The sequence below is a fragment of the Blennius ocellaris genome (assembly GCF_963422515.1).
Source record: "Blennius ocellaris genome assembly, chromosome: 2".
Classification (NCBI taxonomy): Eukaryota; Metazoa; Chordata; class Actinopteri; order Blenniiformes; family Blenniidae; genus Blennius; species Blennius ocellaris.
Window position 1 is genome coordinate 19935439 of NC_137651.1, and position 23506 is coordinate 19958944.

At 43.4% G+C, this 23506-nt stretch overlaps 1 protein-coding gene across 1 annotated transcript in view; it reads right to left on the reverse strand.

Moving 5' to 3' along the window:
• Nucleotides 1-23506, reverse strand: part of fat3a (FAT atypical cadherin 3a) — a gene marked incomplete at its 5' end in the record, with an annotated part of 125837 nt that overhangs the window by 48316 nt on the left and 54015 nt on the right. The window contains 4 exons of the mRNA XM_080509494.1: nt 239-514; nt 5827-5966; nt 17112-17322; nt 18022-18336. Of these exons, the coding sequence (XP_080365620.1) occupies nt 239-514; nt 5827-5966; nt 17112-17322; nt 18022-18336 (942 nt within the window). The remainder of the gene's footprint in view (nt 1-238; nt 515-5826; nt 5967-17111; nt 17323-18021; nt 18337-23506) is intronic.

Below are 23506 nucleotides of genomic sequence, written 5' to 3' on the forward strand. Positions count from 1 at the left end.
GACACTAAATGATCAAATTAAGACTACCAGTATATTGTGTAATAGACAAAGGCTGGGACAGGATATCACAGACAGAAGCCAGTTAGCGGGCAGAATCCCCATTCAAGTGAATCAGGTGCAACGGAAACGACAAAGAATTGTTTTAGAAAACATTGTTTTGCAAGTCACTGGAAGCCACCAGAAATTATATTACCACAATGATGAAAAGTGCCTCATCAAAGTCAAAAGCATGTCTTACAATAACAGTGAGGATGTGCTGGGCACAGGCTTCATGGTCAAGCCTTTGAGTAGTGTAGATGGTGCCCAAGGTGGGGTGAATGCGGAAGAGACGCATGCTGTTGGGGTCTATGGAACTCTGTAGGGAGTAGGTCAGCCGGTGATGCTCATCACGGTCTGATGCCAGAACTTGGACCACCTCGGTGTCTGGGGGAGTATCTTCTGATATGGTGACATCATAGGTTGGTTGGGAGAAGATGGGTGGGTTGTCGTTGTTGTCCATAACAGTGATGTGAACCTAGAACATAAGGAAAATCAGTGAAAAAGAGAAGGAGAAAGGGAGGACAGCAATGAATGAAGGATTTACAAAGCAAGGTATCTGAAGTTTTATATGTTTTGTAAAAACACTTTTTTGTTGCCAGTCACCATTTTACAGACAGGTGAGTTTAAAAATGTATTGCCTGTCAGAAATCTAGCACTTGAAACATGACATATACATATGTTGACCAAAATTGTTTAGGGGGAAATTAGTTGTTATAAAAATTGGGCTTCAGATGTCCCGGTACCATACAAAAAGCTTGCACACCTTTGCAAGTTGACTCTCTTCATCATTGCTGTTGTTGAAAGTGTCCTGTTTGACCAGTTATTTTTCTGCATCACCATTTAAGAGCGTATTAAAATTCACCTTCCTACTTGTGTACAATTTTTAATTTAAGTTTCAACCCGAGGCGGGGTACTTTGAGAATTTGTATTAGTAGTCACTTCATGGGTAGTCACTCTATTTAGGGTCATTGGGATTATGTAAAAGAGCGCAGAATAAGAATGAGTGAATGTGTGTCATTGTGTTGACTGCAGAGAAGTCCTGCTGTGTGTTGATGGTTGGCATGGGCCGTGACTCATGGAAAGTTCGTGAGTCACAGATGACTGGTTCTTTCTCGCAGCATGAGTCAGGAAAGCACAGGGAGACAGAAATACAAAGACAGGTATGAAAACAGACACAAGAAGTAAATAAATTAGCGAGACTTCCTTTTCATAGTTGGGGATTGTATATTGGTACACATATTCTTCCTCACATTATACCGAAGACTGGAGTTCTGACTTTTTAAAACTTACCTCAAAGTGACCTATGCAGTTTGAACCATTTCTCCACAAATTGAGTTTTTAGAATCTCATAAAGCCTTTTATCACAAGGAATATCAGATAAATGACAAACCTATAGGGCACAAGTACTTATTTGGAAAAAAAAAAGATATCTTATTAGTGTATGTCTGGCTACAGTTGAGTGTGAGGACAAGGGTGGCAGGCAGCCAGCTCTTGTTCAGGTAAGGAGCCAGGGCTGAAGGCCAAAGGGCCATGGGTAACAAGCTGCTGCAGTAGGAAACTAAGCAGGGGGAAAGAGGTCAGGATCTGGTGCAGTCTGGCTGGTGATGGAAACCAACACCCCATGAAGAACAGGAGGGCGAGAATGCAGCTGTTGAAGGGAATGTTGGTGCGGATAGATGAAAAAGAACAAAAAATGTGTGAAATGATAGGCTATATATGCAGCGAAGCGTTGTTTATTCTGCACATTTTAAAGGCACCTTCAATACCTTCAATCCATTTGAATATGCTTGGTGCTTGTTTCATGATATACTTCATGATTTAGTTTCTTTCTCTGTACATTTCATGCCTTGCATATGTCTAGGCCAGTGTCAGTGACTACGTTTTGGATTCTATACTTGTGTTGTGTTGGATGTGCCTTTGTGACTTACCTAGTGGTCCCTCATCTGATTACCCTTGAGTGTTATGAGCTAGACCTTGTTACTGCCACTGCATTTTCACTTGAAATCTGTGTAAACAGGGCCTCAGTGTACCATGATCTATCTTGTCAGTTATCTTTCCCTTCTTCTATGGTGATACAGTGGTTTGAGTTATCATAGCAATAGTTCGAAAGTTATGGGTTCAAATCCACGCAAGGCCTTTGGAGTTTGCATGTTCCCCCCACACATGCATGGAAGCAGCAAGAAAACAACAACTGAGATGACTTCTATATATCACTATTTTTGTACAAGCTAATGATGATGCTACATACAGTGGGACATCTGACATGTTGTTTTTAGGAGGACTGAGTTCATTCAGGAGTGAGGATATCCCCACCTCTATTAACAACAGTTTAGTGATATAGCAACTGAGCTCAGCACAAAGTAATACTAATGCTACAGCTAGGTCACTCCAGTAAACAGGGTAAGGAGAGACTTCAACTATTTTCATGCATGATAAAAGTTGTGGGGAAATAATTTGATTTAAACTTTAGAATCTGTAAAACCTTTACTAGTTGCATGATAGGAATGAGTCACTATCCAATTACCGTGAAGAAGTAGTGGCATTAGTTTTGTGTTTAAATCTCCCAAAATGGTCCTGATTATGAACTTATAGGGGAAGTTTCAAACTCTCAGACTACCTTCTAAACCATTCAAACCTAAGACCTTCCTCTGTGAGGTGACACTGTGGACCAGTGATCCACTCCGATCACTGTAAAAACCACAATCTGCAAAGTTGGAGAAGCTGCAGGAGCAAGCGTGGGCCAGAGTGGTGGAGGGAAGTGGGAGTTCTTGAAAAAGTGAAATTTGTACCGATTCCTAGTCAAAGACGCACATGAAGAAAAACGAGAGACAGGAGTCAAGAGCTGCCAGGCGGCGAGTCTAAATTTAAACCCTGCTGCAGTCGTCAGCCTTCTGTTGCTCAACTGTGGAGGCATTCCCTGGCGGCGTGACGCCATGCTGACTCTCCATCTGGGAGCCTTCCTCCTATCTCACAGGTGTGTGCGTGTGTGTGTGTGTGCGTGTGTGTGTGTGTGTGTGTGTGTGTGTGTGTGAGTGTGTTTGCATGTGTGTGTGTGTGTGTATCTAGGTGTGTGTGCCAGACTCACCTCAGAGCCCCTGCATGTGTGACACCCTCAAATGGAGGATGAGAAAGGATGAGAGCTAAAGTGACAAAACACAGCCACCTTTACAACCCGAGGCAGCAGCCTGGATCCCGGCTTTGTAAAGATTTTAATTAAGTCTTGACACTTTGTCAGAAAGCGGTGGATTCCACTAAGTGGTTATTTTGGAAGCGGCACCACTGCGATGCATGAAAGTGCATTTTACTGATGGTTTCACTTCAGGTTAACACCAACATATAATGAGGAAAACACTCTTACATGAATCATCTATGTTGGCAGGTGAAAAATTGAGGTTTGAGTATTCACAAAAAGAAAGCATATGTGCATGTTTCGTAGTTATATGGTATTATAGGCTAGCACAGCAGGGGAATGTTTTGTTCCAAAAAAACCTGTAAATGACTTTTTGGACCCCTCTAGTCTGACAGCACGAGTTGAGACAGTGGAGTGGGGGTAACTTGACACAGAGACAAGAATTGGGCATGACTCTGTGCGACTGAATACAAATTATTACATGGAAATGTCTCTTTTCAAAAAGTCAATGTCCTTGAAAATGACAAGATGGATGTGTGTGCATTGTATTACCCATGCTATGGGGACATAAATCTACTTGCTGACTTATTATGAGGACTTGAGTCATTTTGTGGAGAAAACAGAAATTATGCACCCGTTTGAAATACCAATGACCATCAGGACACGGCACCAAGTAGTGGTCATCAGTAAGGAAAGACAAAGTTGCCAAAAATGAATAGAAGTCGATGTGTCCTTTGAGGTAATGGGAATACAAATGTGTGTGTGTGTGTGTGTGTGTGTGTGTGTGTGTGTGTGTGTGTGTGTGTGTGTGTGTGTGTGTGTGTGTGTGTGTGTGTGTGTGTGTGTGTGTGTGTGTGTGTGTGTGTGTGTGTGTGTGTGTGTGTGTGTGTGTGCACCAGGTGGAATAATAGGCATCTCACTCATTCCTCATGTCAGAACAATTTCTCTCGCTCTATAAAAATGCTAATGTGGTGTACTCGGTGTGCAGAAGAGTGTGTGCACTCACGTAAGTCTGTCCCATATTCCGTAATAACCCATCTCATCCAACTTGTAAGTTAAAATCTAATCTAAATTCTCATCACTGATCAAATTTCCCTGGTTTTATTGAATCTGTAGTTTCTGGGGAAAGCGGGCAGTGTCTAAAACTGTGTGACGGAATGAAAATGATCTCAAAAAGATGTTGGGTTTCTAACTGTGTGGTTTTTTTTTATTACCTTACCAGGCTCAGTATTCTCTAAGGGCCTGCTCCTATATATATTATGGGGTATGCTAATGCTGGAGAACACAGATTACGCTTCATGAATTGCAATATTACTGAAATATGCTGATCAATATGTTGATAAAATTTTAGCATGAAAACGTGCAATTAAGTGTCGATAACAGCCGTGGTTATGTAGATTTTGGACATTATCATGCTATAGGTCCATTAGTCCTCTTGTACACCAAGTTGCTTTTGTTATTTTTTATAGTATGACCAGTTCTATTATTTCTGTGTTCATCCCTTTTCGAGAAATATCAAAAACAGAAAATATGAATCAATAATTTATATGTACTAGAGCTTCAACAATTGGCTGCCTCAGAGATTAGCATAGACTGAAGGGTGCAGCAAGAAATGGAAAGTAGAATCAAGGCCACAATTACAACAGTTTTTTTTGTAGTTGTTGTTTTTTTGGTGAATAAATATTGCAGCACCTTAAAGTGAAAACGGACATCGTTTGTTTAATTTTGGGTGTCTGTTTTACACAACAACTGTTTGAAAATGCTTCGACTCCATCTCTGTAGAAATGGGGAAAACGCAACTCTTTTGATACTTTGCTACTGCACATGCGCACCACAGCTCCAGTAAATAGTTCTTCTGCACATGTGAGTAAATGGACAATAATAAATTACAATGGAAGCCACCACAGTGTCGTGACCCCCAGTCCATATTCTCCTGGGACTTTGTAGTTCTATATTGGAGAGTCAATTGGAATAGCAATTCAATTTTGTTTCCTGTCGATACCATGAAGTTAACTTTTGTGTCTGTAACTCTGTAACTCTGTAACTAATATTGCAAAGCACTTTGAGTATGGAAAAGTGGAGAAAGCCACATAAGTGAGTGCATTAATCGTAAAAGGTTTAAAGTAAGTCACGTAAACATGGTCTGCTTACAATTGATGCTTTCTGACCGGCTGGATTGTCCATCTATATAAATGTGTACAATCTGACAATGCACCTGGTTATTATTAGAACCTGCAGAGACCACTGAGCATGTGTTTTGTTTTTTCTGAAGGGATTTGGAGATTTTTCTTTGTCTAAACGCGATCAGGATCCTGCAGCTTTGACAAGAAGCAGGTTGACATGCATCCACAGATGTGTATGTTTTTCTTTTTTTAATGTAGTCCAATGAATGACCTTAGCATACTTGTTTTGGTGGGAGAATACCACATCCTCCGTGCATACTAAAAGTGCACTTTGTAAGTGACAAATTAAGGTTTCCTGTCTTGACAGTGCTTTTTACACATTTTCCTGTCCCTCCCGTCGAACCCAGTGGAGCAGCGAACGGACATCTGGTAGATTAGCATTCTGTGTTGCCGCTGTATGAGCTACAAGGTTACGGATCATAAACAAACACCAAAAGGCTGATGAAATAAAGTGAAAAAAAAAAAAAATGGTACCTGTGCATACGCAGTGCTAGTCCCGTCCATGGCCTGCACCGTGAGGTTGTAGAACGAGCGCTGCTCAGCGTCCAGAGGCTTGGCGATGATGACGGTGCCAACAGCTTTCTCTACATCAAAGACACTGTCGCTGTTCCCACCTGCTCCAAGAGGAAGGTCAAAGAGGAGGGGGACGGAGCAGAAGATGCCAATCACTTGTGGGTATTTTGGATCTACTCTTTTCTTAATGAACAATATGTGATTGTGTGAAAATTAAATTAAATAAAAATAAATAAATAACAGAAACAACAGTTATATTTCATGTATGGAGGATTTTCAGTCATGTGGAACCAATAAAACTTGATGCATTGAATATGCTATTTTGTATACTTGTGATCAGATCAGAGAGAAGCACATGACTGGAAACTATGGCTGCAACTACGCACACTGTGGCTGTGCGCGATCGTGCAGAGGAAGGGATGGCTGATGACGGGGGTCAAAGCTTTTCCATCACACACACACATCCACAAACAGCCACTCCTCTCACGCACGTAAACCACCAATCATAAACACAAGATGACAGCAACAATAAAGCATATGCACTCGCCTTGTAAAGCAGCACCAATAACCCAAACTATCTGGGCGCATTTGTTTCCCCAATAGTGCAAACAGACTTGTCCAGATGGCGCACACGGATCAAACATGTTCGGATGTGTTTGACCTGGTGGCTTTCATTCCAGGATCTAAACATCCTCCCAGCCCCTGATGAATGGTGCTGCATTTTGAGTGGCGACTACAGCGCAGGATTGGGAGCACGCCGACAACAAATCCTGTTGGATTTAACTTCTTTGCAGAACAGAAGCCAATAATCTTCAAAACTATCTTCAGGAAAAGTGGTAACAAAGCCTTGTGTTGTGGTCAACAGCTCCTCATTTCTCCAGGATAGAATTTTAACAAGATTGTAGGAACAAAAACACATCTGTCAGGAAGATAAACTTCAAATACCACACTGACGTAAGGACAGCTAATATACACCCGAGCTGGAAGCATGCAAGATTTGTCTCCTGTGTTTTTGTGAAGCTTTTTAAATGTTTTACATTTTAATAGCATGTCAAGAACATGATCAACAAAATCAGGTGTCAAGTTAAAGGCCCATCACCTTCTACACCAAAAAAAAAAAAAAAAAAAATTGCTGTCATGCTGTTTCACCTCACTTTGAAACATTTAATGTTTCATGATAAACGGTGCAAGTTTGAAAATATAATTAATGGTTTTAGGAAAACTGTTCTTTGCAAACTGTCAGTATTGCCAAAGTGCTTTTGTTCTTGATGGTGTAGCTTCATATTCACAACTCACACAATAGCAACGCTATAGAACAAGTGTCAGATAGTTTAAAAAAAAATAAAATCTGTTTTCTATAAGAACAGAACTAAAACACATTTTATGCTAACGTGACGATGTACCAGCGACCTTGAAGTGAAAACTGTTGGTCCTTTAAGCTTCTCCAGACTTAATGACCTACTGTGGGTGGGTCTTTTATGACTAACTCTAACTCTGGAAAAGGCTTGAAAATGATGGCGCCTAAGGCACTTGAAAACCATAATAGCGTCTTCGTAGTATTTAACACCGACGACCCTTTCTTACCTTTTCTAGGGCCCTACTTTACTCGACTAACAATGAGTAATACCAGGTCCTTGAGAGCAAAGACAAGAAGGAAAGTATTTAAGAGCAAGAAGTTTATGAGTTCTTGTGTATTCGGAATCATTTTATTGGTGTATTTTTAGAAAAGCAGTTCACTCAGGGTTCCGCGACTCCGGGTGCTATACAGGCAGAATCAAAAACGCAAACTGGAAGGTCCAATTAACTTTATTTTTATTTTTTTTCCCCATCTTGGTATTCTGTATTCTTGCACTAAATAAAAAAAAAAAAAAGCTGTTCTGTAGGTGGAACGGTTATGGTTACAATGCAGAAATCACACTGTAATTCGTATCTTGCAACCCACAGAGAATTAAGGAAACATCACCTTCAAACAGCCAGCCTGACGAGGTGGTGATATTTGAGTTGCTACTTCAAAAAGAAAACGTGTCTGCATGCTTTTGATAGAATGCGACAGCAGACACACTGTAGGATTCCCTCAAAATATATGTGCTTTATACATGAAATAACCCAACATGCATGTTGAGAGGGCTTTGATTTGAATGGTTGAAGTGTAGTTTCGTTTAAAGTTGTCAGATTGATAAGACTGCCAGAGCAAATGCATCAAGTGAACTGAACCTATCAGGTTTCTTTGTCTCTGACTTCGCAATACTGTATAACTATGACTTCAACAAATGTGAAATTTGCTACAATAATTGCTCCTTTAAGAGTTCTAAAAAAACAAAACAAAAAACAAAACAAAAAAACCTATTGAAGTTATTACATAGAATATTGAGGTTTTCAAGTGAAAATGTAAAACGTCTGTTGCATTATGAGTGTGTGATTACATGACTACGTAGCAACTGACAATGCAGCTTTATGAAAACGGCTCCAAAGGTGGAACTTTTTGAAAGTGTTCGAGCTCCGTTGGGAAATGGGGAAAAAAATACAACTTTTTCAAAGCATTGGCTTTCCGTCTCTGTGCTGATGGCAGAAACGCTGCTAGTGTGTGTGCACACCACGGCCCTATTAAGTAATTCTTATGCAATGCGAGTGTCAGTGGTCCACTCGTGGCCCTACATGAAAACATTGTTTTCAGAAATGTATGCCATCTCTGTGTAAAGGGTCATTGTTTTCAAAACTTTGCCATGTAAACTTTTCTGAAATGATAATGCAAAAATTATGCTTTGCTTTTCACATTGTCGCGTAAAGGAGGCCTTACAATTGGTGCAAAACAACCATCTTCCAGTAGGCGTACAGGAAATGATTAAGCCTGAATATGCTTCTCAAGACAAAAGAATTAGAGGCTGCGTTTATTTAACCGCAATAACAGAAATGTTACCATTGCAGGAAATGACTGCGCGCCAGACGTCAAACACCGGGATTGATAAATGTTCTCGTCTCGGGTTGCTCCCCTGCCTCAGCTTGTAGTCATCAATTCAGTGATGGATTCCGTGTCTAATCAGGACGAGTGTGTAGGCTTATTGAAACCAGTTGATGCTGAACCAGATTTGGCCCTTTCAACAAAGTATGGACCCAAAGAACACCAAGAGAAATACATCAACTGATGAAGAGGACATTTGGTCTTGACATACTGCAGTCAGGAAAAAAAAGAAAAAACAACAAACCAGATGTCGAGTTGTGGACCATTCATAAATAAATTATGGACAATTTAGCAAATGTGCAGAAGATATTAATGCCAACTTTTGAAGAATGGGGACCATCATCCATTTATCAATGTTTTTGCTGAAGAAAGAAATATTTGTAATCATATTTTTCTTCAACGACGTCACATTTCCTCATGGTCCGGATCAAAGCGCAGTCAAATATTTGCTGACTAACAGAATATTACTAGAGACTAAAAACAACATCCTGATTATTACATGTGACATTACACTGTACACAAATACACCTTAAACATGCTGAGTGGTATTTAAAGGGACAAATTTAAAAGTAGCAGAGGTGTCCCAAGGCTAATCACAATGTTGTTTGTTTACAAATTACAGATGGATTAGAGATGCAGGATTTAATGTTGGCCTCTCTTGTGGACAGCTTAAGTGAGCTCAATAGTTTTCAAACTATAGAGATATATGGGGGGAGAATTTAAAAAAATATATATTTTACGTCAGAGCGAGACTGCAGTATATACAGTAACCAACTTGCTGTGGAAACCACTAAATATTACTATGATGATATCATTATGATGAAAGAAAATGAAAAAGGTAAACCATATTGGGATCACAGGCAGTCGTGTCTGCCATCCAGCCTAATCACCCTCATTTAGGACATACGGAAGAAGAGGGTTTGGCAGGATTCCTAGTGAGGCCGGAAAAAGCCTCCGGTCTGCCGTGGCCAAATTACAGAGAGGGAAAAATCCAACGCTCCACAAAAGTGGGGGAGGCAGAAAAACCCCTCTGATCTGTTCTAAAATTGGTTGCCACTGTCCGTTCAAAGCTGATTTCATCCTCTCTCAACCGGACAGTCGTTTTACCACAGAAACGTGGTGACGTCTCACCTCAGCCTGCTCGTCTAATTCAGTGACGGCGAGGGAAGAGACACGGTTAACCTCATCGGCCTTGGCGACTATGGGTCTCCTTGGAAAACTGGTGATAGGAGGGACTTATAACGCCTTCTTTCAATGTTATTACCTCAATATGAATCCAGTATACTCTCTGGGCTTTGAATACTAACAGAAAAAGGATACACAGATTTCCTGTTTTCAGTATTAGTACAGGAAGTAGTTTGTATTGGTTATCGACTCTCAAACTGAACATGCAGTTTCTATGCCAATGTAAAAATTATTTTTGTGCAGGTGTACAAACTGTTTGACCAAGCTGGTGAGTGTGGGTGCACACAGGTATTGTGGACCAGACCGAAGCGAGTCAGTGATCCAGTCGGAACCCCGCTGTCGGCTGTGTGTCCGTCTGGCTCAGCTTACTGGGAGGAACTGCAGCTGCAGCTATAAATGGATCACCCAACTGTGTATTAAGAGGATATGGTGTGTGTATGTACTCAGTGTTTTATGCAAAATGGAAACTGGTGCGTTTGTTTAATCTTTTTTAATTTGTGTAAATGTTTATGTGCTCCCCATTGTTATTGTTTAGAACGTGATGTTCTCTTGGCACGTGTGTGTTGTGTCATCACAAAAACAATCGGCGTCGACTCATGGGCTGGCATACTAACGACATTGCTTCTGCCGTTTCTGTGTCCACATGAAACTTTTCAGAAAACAAAAATACAATGTGGACCAATATGCCCCTGTGAAATCATCCGCCAACAGATTACTGTAAAATACTGCATATTTAAATGCAATATAGGTGCTACATCTGTTTCCAAATCCATATTTGGCCGGTGCAGGTTGATATGCTATATGATATATATCATTTTTATCTTTATCTTTGGCCAACACTTTTTGAGAGAAAATATAAAGGCTTAATCTTTAATGGAATTTAGATACAATTTATTGTCACCAGCCCTGACACTCACCCAACAAGTTCTTGAATTCTTAAATGATTAAACATTGGTGCAACTTTGGTGAAAATCTTTATACTGATTTTGGGAGTTCCCCTATCACACATTGCTTCATGATATTGGTTTCTTGGGCATTGTTGTATGCATTAATGAATGCATAATAATTGTCGACATATTGTATGCCACACAGATGAAGACGAAACAACGGGCTGTTCTGAAATAGATGCCTGACTTGGCTTCAGCATCGGGATCAAAGTCACAACATCTCACAAAAGCCATAAACGTGTTTCTGTCTCGGCTACAAGCATGTTTGTTGTGAAAACATGGACTGGAAAAAACCCCAAAACAACAACAAGCAAGCATTTCTCTGCCATATGTTCATGAGGTCTGTTGGTTTTTTCGATGTGGAAAACATGAACGGCATGAGCAACTGTATTGAATGAAAACAGTATCAACTGTAAGAGGTGGGCATTGTGTGCATACAGGAGGTTTTCAGATTTAAGTTTGAGTGAAGATCTTTATTGAGATGAAAGTTCCCATTCCAAAAATAATTTAACTTACACACTGCTTAAACCTTGCCTCAGGTTATGCCGTAAGTCTCTCACAAAAACGTAGGTACACTCATACAGTTAAATTCAAAAGACAAAACTGAGTCCAAATAAAACCCAATTCATATTTTATTACATTTAAATACTTAATAACCAAATTCAGATGCTCAATCTTGTAATGGACCGTTTTGGAGAAAATCAACCAAAATGTCTTCTTTTTTTTTTTTTTTATTATTTGTATTTAAAGTAGTGAAAATATTCCAAAAAGGGTTTTCTTCTTTTTCTGCAGAATGGCTCTTTAAAATGGCTGAATGGGACGTCAACAGTTAATTCAACGTTTAAAAACTTGAAATATAATTTTTGAAATGTACCATTTCATTTACATTTGTTTTGAAAAATGTCAATAAAAAGAGTTGGAATAAAAACTTGAAATATTACACTGGTATTTTTAGGGATTGAATGCAAAAAAAAAACCATACTTCCACATGTGTCCATGGAAACAGAACAACAATGAATAGCTGTAAAAGACAAGCGGCAAAAATCTTTAGAGACAGAAAAAAAGACAATTTTTCATATAAAGATTAATTAGAAACATAATAAATGTCCGCTAACACACTGATAAAATGAAGGACGTGAGTTCCACATTAATAACGTCCTTCAGTTTTAGTAATTTCAAATGACTGCTCTGTGTTTACTGTCAGTAAAATATGTAAAGCAGGTTGAGGGAGCCTTAACATATGGAATAATGTAGGTTTTGACCAGTCCTTTTATTCTCCGAGCAACATGGTGGTGAACTGCCTAGATGCTTTGTAGTGCTCGATGTGTTCTGTAGGGGCGGTAGCATACTGAGGCCTGTACTTGAACAGTTAATGGAGTCAGTCTTTATGATTCCAATTGGGGATCTTCTCTAACGCTTTGCTGTAAAGAGCAACAGGAGCAACCTCGGCCTACCTTTATGAAGGTAAAAATGAAATACTCTTCATAGGTACAACTGCTTAAACAGTTCTCAAAATCATGTTGAGGGACATTTTCTGTGCAATACAAGAAGGTTTAGCCCTGTCAAAAGAATAAACACAATATTGTGTCTCTATTTCTTCCCTGTGCTGTCAGAAACGTCACTGTACAAGAAGTGGGAACACTTGGTAAAATCTCAAAGAAGAAAAAAAAATCAAGTTGGCCACCGAGTCACTCCTGTCCTCTCCTGTGTGTTTTTTTTTTTTTTTGCACTCAAACTCCTTTGAAGGGATTAAGATGATGGCTGTTCAAGCATCATCAGAGGTTCTCTATTTTTCTCCTAACATCTGCTTCAAGACACACTTTCCAAAATCACAGTATAAATTTTCCCATTTCACTTCCCGCCTGAGAGGTGTTTTTAAAGCACCGTGTTCTTGTTTGTGTTGTTAGATGGGATTAATGCAGTGGGAACTGGGTGTTTAGCCACTGGATGCTGAGGTTCAGCCGTGGGTTGTTAAGCGCTCTGGCTTCATCCAGACTGCTGGAGGTGGTGTTCTATTCCCTCCACCTCCGAACCCTCTGCCCAGCTGTCCGAGCCAGCCATTACTTTAACTAATGGACCGGCAGATAGCAGGAGCCTTGAGTGCATGTGTGAACCTGCCTCGGAGAAAAAAAAAAAAAAAGTGCTACATGAAGGCATGCATTAATTCCGTATGGAACGTGTGTCCAGGTGCTGCGAACAGCAGGTCATTAGACAGAGCTGTCACTGAGGTAACCCCGGGGGTTATTGCCATGGGAGCACGTAAAAAGGTTGCACTACCTTTTTACTAAACCTTCCTCCCGTCAATTAACCTTGGCTGCAATTTAGTGCACTAATGCTAAACACACACACACACACACACACACACACACACACACACACACACACACACACACACACACACACACACACACACACACACACACACACACACACACACACACACACACACACACACACACACACACACACACACACACACACACACACACACACAGAGCTTCTTTATGTTGTTCACTGCTCAACCCATCACCTCCGAACAACCAATCACAAAAAAAAAACCACTTCAGCACATGCAACAAAGCACAGCGGAGGGAGGGGCGGCGCATCATGGGTGCAAACAAAACAACAACAGGAAGAATAAATCAAAGACAAGGGAAAGGAAAAACAGAAAGGAGAAATGCAAAGAGCGGTAGTGGAAGTTGGAAGCGAGATACCTTCTGAGGAACAGTTCCTGCCACAAGCGCTCTGCAGAATATAGAACATCTCACGGAAAGACCTGGGACCTTCCAGGCAAGAAGCGTTGAAGGAGAGAGAACGGAGAAAGAAAGAGAGAGAGCGAGAGGGTGAGACAGGGAGGACAGACAGGATCAGAGGGGAAGAGGAGAGGAGACGGTGACGGAGACGGCAACTGCTTCTGATGACCTGAACCTCAACCAGATCACATGTAACGACGTCTATACTGTGTTTCAATAAGATCACAAGGATTTTATCAATGTTTACCAATTCCTGGCATAGCCTACTATCTAGTGTAATTTTTAGACATTAAGATCATGTGTAATGTGTTAAACTGAATGATGAAACACAGCGTCTTGTTATAAAATCCAACCACTTGACTTGAAAAATGCATTTGTATTCATTCATGCTTTTCTCTTTTGTTCACAAAAGAGCTCTGTCCTTATAAATGTCAACAGTGACTCGGTGAAAGCAGCATTTCAAAGCTGCAGCACCTTCAGAGGATTTGCTTTTAAATTGCAACGATAATCTGACATTAGCCTGTTTGAGATTTTGCAGAACAATACGGAGATTTGTAGTAAAAAAATAAAAAAAACCTTTTGGCTCCGCAAATTTGAAGGGGTCTACCAGATGAACTTGAGGCCGTGGAGATAAATTAAGTGAATTCAAAAAGGATTTAAAGAGAGTTGTGGTGAGAAACACAACTTAGGGACTCATTAGTTCACAGCATTGTAATTAACTCTGCGTCTTGCTTCAATGCATGTGCATATTGTGCTCTAAAACACAATGCCGTGACACCTTGAATACAAATGCACTTCATAAATTATACTCATATGTATGTATCTGTAGGAAGTACATAGGGGCTCAACATTTCAAATATTCAAGTTATTTAAATAAAATTTAAGTGACAGATGCAGTACGGGTTTGGACATGAATCACACTGACATACATGTTATATGGTGGACCTCTCTACTTGTAATACAATATTTAGATTTTGATCCCTATAGAGTGCTGCATGTACACGTCTGACAAATTCCATCTTCTTTAACAATTTTGCGGACCTGGTTTCTTTTTCGTTAAATTCAATTTTCTTGATTGGCTTTTGTTAATTATCTGAAATGAGTTTGCTAAGTTTACTCAATATGACCTACTTCAATACATCAGTAAATATTTCACTTGTACTTTCTGAAGTACACACCAATTCTTAACAAAAAGATGATGGATCATACGTGACTAACTCGGCATTAGATCATATGATTTTACACTATTTGAGGTATGGACCATACTAAATTTCTCCCTGGGTAATCGAGTTTCCTCACATATTTCAAAAGCAATTTTGAGGCTAAGTGAGGACTTTAAAGGGCCTGTAGGTTTGAGTGTACGACTGTCTCTCTTTTCTCCGTGATGGAAAAAGTGATTCAGTTTGAGGCATGTGCCGATGATTTTGTCTTCGGTCAGATTGACAAATATTATGTTCTGCTTTGTGGTCTTCCAAAAAAAACTAACTAAAAAAAAAAATACACATCACACCTTCAGTTTCTACAGAGCCCTGCTGTTTGTGTATTGATGAGGGTCAGAATGTGGAATAACATTAAAGGCATTGCAATGGCTCCCCATGTATTTTGGGATAGATTTTAAAGTTATTTATATGGTGTTTTAAAAAAAAAAGTCTAAATGGTTTTGCACCTTCTTATCTTAAAGATTTACTTTTATCTCATGAACCATCGTGACCCCTCAGGTCCTCCGGCACTGGCCTTATAATCAGTCCACCGTTAATACAAGAACCCACGGTGAGGCTGCTTTTCAGCGCTACGCATCATGTTTATAGAACAGCCTGCCGGGGAAAGTGAGCGCTGCAGAGAATCCTTATGTTCTTTAAAAGCAGGCGAAAGACCTTTTTTTAATAAGGCTTTGAACTAATGTCCACCTTTTACCTGTTGTAGAAATGTTATATTTTCATTTTCATATGAAAATAACATATTAGTCCGTAATTGTTACGATGCTTCATATAAAACATATAAAATACATATACAAACTGTAGTGACTCTAAAGCTACTTGTTAAGTTAACATTAACTTGTGAAACTCATTTTCAGAAAATTGATGGAATCAAGGCTGGATTCATTTAAAATACAGGCTCGTCTTCTAATTTTGGTGCAGTTTGATTACATTTGTCAAGGGGACTTGGAGGGCTTCCTTCAAAAACGCTATGGTTCGTTGATTGATCTTTTACATTATTGTCTGTTCTTGTCTGAACTTGTCAAAATCCATCATAAACTAGGATGCATTTAACGACTTTCTTGTGATATTGTAATTTGGGCTCAGAACAGTAAATGTGATTTCTAAATCACTTTGAATCTTCTATACAACCAGCAGGTTGTATATATGTTTGAAAAACAAGATACAAGTAGAGGCATTAGATACGATTGAACCATCTTCTAAATTATACTGATACTGTTTGAAAAATTGAGAAATATGTGGAAGTGATAAAAATGAGCACAAAACATGACGACAAAGAGAGAGAGGAGGGTGAACAAAGCTAGGTAGAGCCAGAAGCATGAGCCAGAAGGTATCTCCAGCTGGATACACACTGACTGTCACTGCTCAGTGACAACGGAAAGGAAAGATGGATGGTGCATTATGGGAAATCCTTTCCTACTTGCCGTTGTCCATCTAGTTGGAGCTGACTGGAGCCCACAATGCATTGCATCAATGGGGCAGTGTCAGTGTGTGTGTGTACTGCAGTGCTGAGTTTAAAAGAGGGGGAAAAAAATCTAATAGAATTAGTATCAAACATGCTGATTATTTGAATTCTGAAATCACTTTTACTGCAGCAGAATCATCACCGTACATAATGTATAAAAATTGAGCTTAGCACATTGGGCATGACATAATCTGCTTAAGCCTTTCAAGTGGGGGAAACTGAACTTTGACGGATCAAGGGGATTTAAGTGTGCCATGTTGGGCATTTTCCACTTATAGGGGAATTCTGCTTGAAAAATCTGTCAGAAGGTTCTTTATTGAGGTCTAACCGGCACATCCTCCTGGTAGAGGCATTATAATAATCTATAACAGTATACATATTATTAAATCTCTTCAAGAAATGGTGCATGTTTCAGTACAATACACAACCATTTGTTTAATATCGATTATAAACAGTTTTCTCTGTTTGACTTGGCAGCCGGAGAAGCTGTCGCAATGCCGACTGGGATGGGCGGAGCATAACAGATCATGCAGCGAGGCCACTGTATCTGAGCTGCGCCTCGTGTACACCAACACACTGTGACACTGTCAGCCCAGCACACACCATGCACCGAAGTCCGTTGATCACACAACCAACAACTGGCTGATAGGAATCACCGACACGACGGAGGAGGGAGGAGGGAGGAGGGAGGAGGGAGGAGGGAGGAGGGAGGGGCTTTACCTGTGATGTCAAACCACAAAGGGGTGGGGCTTTGCTGCAGGGACACCACGCCCACAATCTCGGCCACCTTGTCATTCTCCATGACGGTGAAGTTGTAGAAAGGCTCGTCAAAAAGGAGCGGTGCGGTGGAAGGTGGCGGGCGACGAATCCACTCGATGTGCAGGCGAGCTGTGGACGACTTCTGAGGACGGCCGTTGTCTGTGGCTTTGATCTGGAAGCAAAGAAGGGAAATGATCCCACATCAACTCACTGTGTCTGCCTGAACCTGCTCTCTAACCCCTCCAGTCATTTATCTGCCACGATTATCCAAAGGGATGTTGATGCATAATTTATTTATTGTAGAAGTAATTGGTTAATAGCCAGTTATAGTAAGTCCACATGTTGGGACTGCACGGACTGTGCGCTCCAATTTCACATGCCTGCTGGGCGCTTATGTGAGGAGTTCCTCAGTCTTCCCGTACATGCAATCACAATTTAACAGAAAATAAAGATAGCCAGATGGCTCAGAAATTCTGGGGTGAAATATAAACAACTTTAGGAAAAGGAGGAGAGCGCTGCCAAAACAAGTGGGGATATTTTCAGAATCGTTATGTTACGTTATGGAACGCACACGGAAAGTGAACCCAGACGTGTAGTATGGATACAATTGCGTGCGCATCAGCGGTCTGTGGACAAACAATGCGGAAAGAATGTGGGGGCCTTAAGGGTCCAGCTCATCCCAAATCCTGATTTCACGGTTTCAATCTGGGGTGCTTATTTGGCTCTGAGCTACACTTCATACATGCCAGCTCTGTTACAACTGGTGTGTGTGTGTGTCTAGCATGAACTTCTAGACTGAAAACTGCAATCATTTTTGAGGTTTAAAAAAACAAAACAAATAAACAATCTCTAATAATTCCGATTTACGTACAGTCAAGATGTCATAGCTCCCAGCACTGAATGCCTTCCTGGATGATACCACAGCTGTCTTTGGATCGATGAAAAACTTCCCATCTTCGTTGCCATCTATTATGCCGTAGGAGAGGTCGCCGTTGGGCCCGTCATCGCGGTCGTAGGCAAACACCCGGTAGATGGGCTCGCTCTTCTTTCTGCGCTCTCTCTCCGGAAGCTTGACCTGGTAGACCTTCTCAGGAAACGTGGGCTTGTTGTCATTTTCATCCAGGACCTGAACCATCACCCACACTGTACTCTGCCTGGGACTTGGACCACCGTCAGACACCAACACCTGCAGCGGCAGAACGGGAAAGGAGTTCATAGAAATATATGCCAAATTTTGAAACAAAAACGCAAAAGCGATGCACTTTCACTGTAAATGTTACATTCATACAGACATTTGACATTCATGTAGTATTTTTTACCAAATGACCGGAGAAGTTAATGAGGATGACAGATAATATGAGCTATTTGTTGCACAACACTGAATTCAAAGCTGTTTGTGTCCAGATTTTACACATTTTACAAAGTTATGACCAAGTTTCACACTCTGCATTAAACATGTCACTTCCCTGAGCAATAACTCGATAACTCGATACTCACAAGTGACAATAAATACATTGGAGCCATTTTTACACTCTTTCTTTGGAAACAACACACCAAAGTGTTGGACGGTTATATGGAAGCAGGTTTTATGAATCCAGAAAGAAAATATTTTCCATTGAGAATCACTTTCAAAGCAGAAATCATGAAATGTGTGATTCAGTTTTTTGCATTTTCCACAGTTTTGCTATCAATAGATAGCTCATGATGTCTTTGACTTTATATTTCTTGGGGGAAAATTTAAACTTAAAATACCTTACATGAAGTTACATTGGCAGAAATCTTGAGCATTTAGTGAGTGACCTTTAAAACTTTAAATTTGTCTTTAATTGCACAGATTCTATGTAAGCTGGAATCTAAACTAACTACTATGGTATGTCTTGACTTAACATGGGTAAGCAAATCTTTGTGAATTATATGGGGAAGGACCATGCATGTTGGATATTCATGAGTCCACAGTGAGATAAACCCCGAGGCAATGGTTTGTAACCACATGTTGGAGTATGGCATTCAGAACCGATACAAACACTTTTATTTTCAAAACACCAGCAAAGACCGATCCACAAAACCACAAATCATATTATATATAACTGTAAATGTCTTAATGTTCTCTACAGCAGTGGTTCCCAACCTTTTTTGACCAGTGTACCCCTTGAGCTGGTTTCCATGTGAAAAGTACCCCCTCTCTCGTGTGTGATTATTCGCCTTAATGTGTACTTATATTTAACCCTTTGTCTTTCTATCTATCCAACTGCTCATTTAAATAAAACAATTATTGTGAGTGTTGTGGAGGCGGAGAAAGAGGAGACGGACGAAGGAGTCGAGTCGCTTTTTCCTTTATTTTCTCCAACCGTCTGACAGTTCACCTGTCAGATAACCCACCCTCTGTGTCACCGCACTTCCCCTTATATCCCCTCCCACTATCAACACCACACCACGTGCCCGACACACCCACTCCATTCTGGTTGGGAGAACCTCCCTCTCAGGTGCACACCACACAGGCCCCCCCCGAACAATCAGAATGGTACTACTACAAAAAACATTTTTTTTTTTTTTTTTTTTTTTTTTTCTTTAGTCCCACTTGGGTGGTCTGCACAGCCGACCATATCGGCTGCGCTGCACCACCACAGGAGGAGGTGCAGGAGGAGGTGCAGGTACCGGCACCGGGGTTACTGCAGGTGCAGGCGCTGTGGCAGCTGACGACTTGGGGGGGCGCCCACGTCTTGGGGGCTGTGCCACCTCCACCGGCTGCTCCGGCATGGTGTGGGCCGGCTTCAGGCGGTCCAGTGAAACCCGGACCCGTTTACCCCCCATGTCCACCACAAAGTTCTTTGTCCCTGCCTCCAGGACATGAAAGGGGCCGTCATACGGCGGCTGAAGTGGGGAACGGTGAGCGTCATGTCTGATAAAGACATATTTGGCTGTCATCAGGGTTTTTGGGACGTATGACCGGGGAAGGCAGTGATGAACTGGGACCGGGTCGAAGGTGTGGACTGCGCCGTTGAACCTTGGTCGTCCTGCTGTGACCCCCCAGGGTTCCGATGGCTGTGGCAGGAACTCTCCGGGGACCCGTAGTGGCTGCCCCAACACCAGCTCCGCAGACGATGACTGGAGATCTTCCTTCGGAGCCGAACGCAGGCCCAACATGACCCATGGCAGTCGGTCAGCCCAGTTGCTGTCTGTGAGTGTGGCTCGGAGCGCGGCCTTCATTGTGCGATGGAACCGCTCACAAAGTCCATTGGCCTGTGGGTTGAATGCCGTCGTCCGGTGCAGCTGCACTCCCAGGCCTTTAGCCACCTCTGTCCACAGCTCAGACGTGAACTGGGAGCCTCTGTCCGAAGTGACGTCCAAGGGCGTGCCGAACCGTGCCACCCAGGTGGCTATAAAAGCGCGAGCCACCTCTGCCGACGTTGTTGAAGCCAGCGGGACCACCTCTGGCCACCTGGTGGTCCTGTCCACCATGGTGAGGAGGTGAGTGAAGCCTTGGGAGGGAGGCAGCGGACCCACCAAGTCCAGATGCACATGGTCAAACCTCCGTTCCGGGACCAGGAACGGTTCTAGGGGGGCTTTGGTGTGACGCTGTACCTTGGCCCGCTGACACGCCACACAGGAGGCTGCCCAGCTCCTGACGTCCTTCTTGAGGCCCGGCCAGACAAACTTTGCCCCCACTAACTTCACCGATGCTCTCACGCCTGGATGCGCTAGGGCATGAACAGCATCAAAAACCTGCCGTCTCCAGCCAGCAGGTACCATGGGGCGGGGCTGACCTGTAGACACGTCGCAGAGGAGTGTGGCACCATCGTCGTGGAACAGCAAATCCTGCAGTTGTAGACCTGTGGTGGCTGTCCTGAAGGCCTGGATGTCAGAGTCCACCTGCTGGTCGCTGGCCATGGCAGTGTAGTCCACCCCAAGGTGCACAGAGTCCACGTGTGCCCGGGAGAGGCAGTCGGCCACAGCATTGCTTTTTCCAGCCACGTGCTGAATGTCTGTGGTGAACTCGGAAATGGCAGAAAGGTGGCGCTGCTGCCGCCCAGACCATGGCTCCGAGGTCTTGGACATGGCGAAGGTGAGGGGCTTGTGGTCCACAAAGGCAGTAAACCGCTGACCTTCCAACAGGAACCTAAAATGTCGGACAGCGAGGAAAAGAGCCAAAAGTTCTCTGTCAAATGTGCTGTACTTCCTCTCGTTGTCGCGCAGTTGTTTGCTGAAAAACGCCAGAGGCTGCCAGGCTCCAGCCACCCATTGTTCACATACTGCGCCCACTGCGTAGTCCGAGGCATCGGTGGTGAGCGCTACCGGTGCCGTGGGAGATGGGTGGGCCAGCATGGCGGTGTTGGAGAGCGCAGCCTTGGCCTTTTCGAAAGCCAGGATCCTCTCTGCGGACCAGTTCACGTCCTGCTTGGCCTTTCCGCCCCTCAGGGCTTCATAAAGAGGCCGCATCAGCTGAGCTGCATGTCTGATGAAGCGGTTGTAAAAGTTCACCATGCCCAGGAACTCCTGCAGTGCCCTGATGGTCTTTGGGCGCGGAAAAGCAGTGATTGCTTTCACCTTAGCCGGTAAGGGCACCACTCCCAGTGCTGCCACATGGTGGCCCAGAAAGTCAATCTCTGAGAGTCCAAAACAACACTTAGCTGGGTTCACGATCAGTCCATGCTCCTGCAGTCTTTCAAAAAGCTGACGCAGGTGTAGCAGGTGCTCCGCGGGCGAGGCGCTGGCCACCAGGATGTCATCCAGGTAGATGAATAGGAAAGGTAAGCCCCTTAACACGGAGTCCATCAAGCGCTGGAACGTTTGTGCTGCACCTTTCAAACCAAATGGCATCCGCAGAAACTCAAATAGTCCAAAAGGTGTGATCACTGCAGTTTTGGCTACATCCTGCGGGTGGACTGGCACCTGGTGGTAGCCTCTCACCAGATCCACCTTGGAAAATATTACCTTCCCTGCCAGGTGGACAGAAAAGTCTTGGATGTGCGGAACAGGGTACCGATCATGTGCCGTGACCGTATTAAGGCGTCGAAAATCCCCACAAGGCCTCCAACTCCCATCAGATTTTGGGACCATATGCAAGGGGGATGCCCACGGGCTGTCAGAGCGCCGCACGATACCCAGTCTCTCCATAGTGGCAAACTCCTCCTTAGCAATCGCCAGCTTTGCCGCATCCAGTCGGCGGGGGCGAGCAAACACCGGCGGCCCAGCCGTGGGGATATAATGTTCCACTCCGTGTTTGACTACGGCTGCTGAAAACGTGGGGACTGTCAGTTCAGGAAACTCTGCCAGGAGCCGCTGGTACACATCCCCCGAAGCCAAGATATTAGCAAGGGACACCGCTTCTCCTTTCCCCAACGTGCAGGAGAAGGAGGAGAATGAGACGGCGTCCACTAGGCGGCGATTCACCATGTCCACCAGGAGTCCATGCGCACACAAAAAATCTGCTCCCAGGATGGGCACGGACACAGCAGCCATCACAAAATCCCATCCGAACTGACGGCCATTAAAACACACATTCACGAACCTGGTGCCAAATGTGCGGATGGAAGTCCCGTTCGCAGCATCCAGAGGCGGCCCTTTACCGCCGCTCTCGACGTCGGTGAAGGAGGCGGGAATGATGCTCCGCTGGGCCCCGGTATCCACGAGGAAGCGCCTCCCGGATACAGAGTCTTTAATGAAGAGCAGCGTTCCGATGTCCCCGGCGCTCATGGCTGCTAACGAGTGCCGGGTCTGGCGTTTCCCTGCACAGAGAAGGAGCAGGGCGGCGTGCAGCGCTTGGCTCTGCTCCCGAACCGCCGGTGAAAAAAACACAGCTGGTTGTCATTCCTGCGCCGATCCGTAATCGTCCCGACCGCAAACTGCGCTTCCTCCTCCGGCCGGTGTTCCGGTGGCTCCGGCAGGACTGCATGCACTCCGTACTGCCGTGATGCGAGCAGGAGCTTGTCTGCCTCTTCCGCCAGCCCCCGATAATCCTTTGTGTGCACGAGTGGAGAACTCGCCAGTGCCGTGCGGACCGGAGCTGGGAGTTGACGCAGAAACAGGTGGATAAACAGGAACTCCGCGTCCCCCGATCCCCGCAGCGCCAACATGTTCTCCATCAGCTCCGTGGGTTTACTGTCTCCCAAGCCGTTGAGAGACAGGAGACGCTCGGCTCGCTCGGCGTCGGGAATCTGGAACAGCCGCAGGAGCAGAGTCTTGAGGGCGGCGTACTTTCCTTGCGCCGGCGGGTCCCGGAGCAGCCCCATCACTCGGCGGGTGGTGGAAGAGTCCAGAGCTGCCACGACGTGGTAATACTTGGTGTCGTCGGCCATGACTCCTCGGAGGTGGAACTGCGCCTCGATGTGCTGGAACCACGGTTCCGGATGATGTGG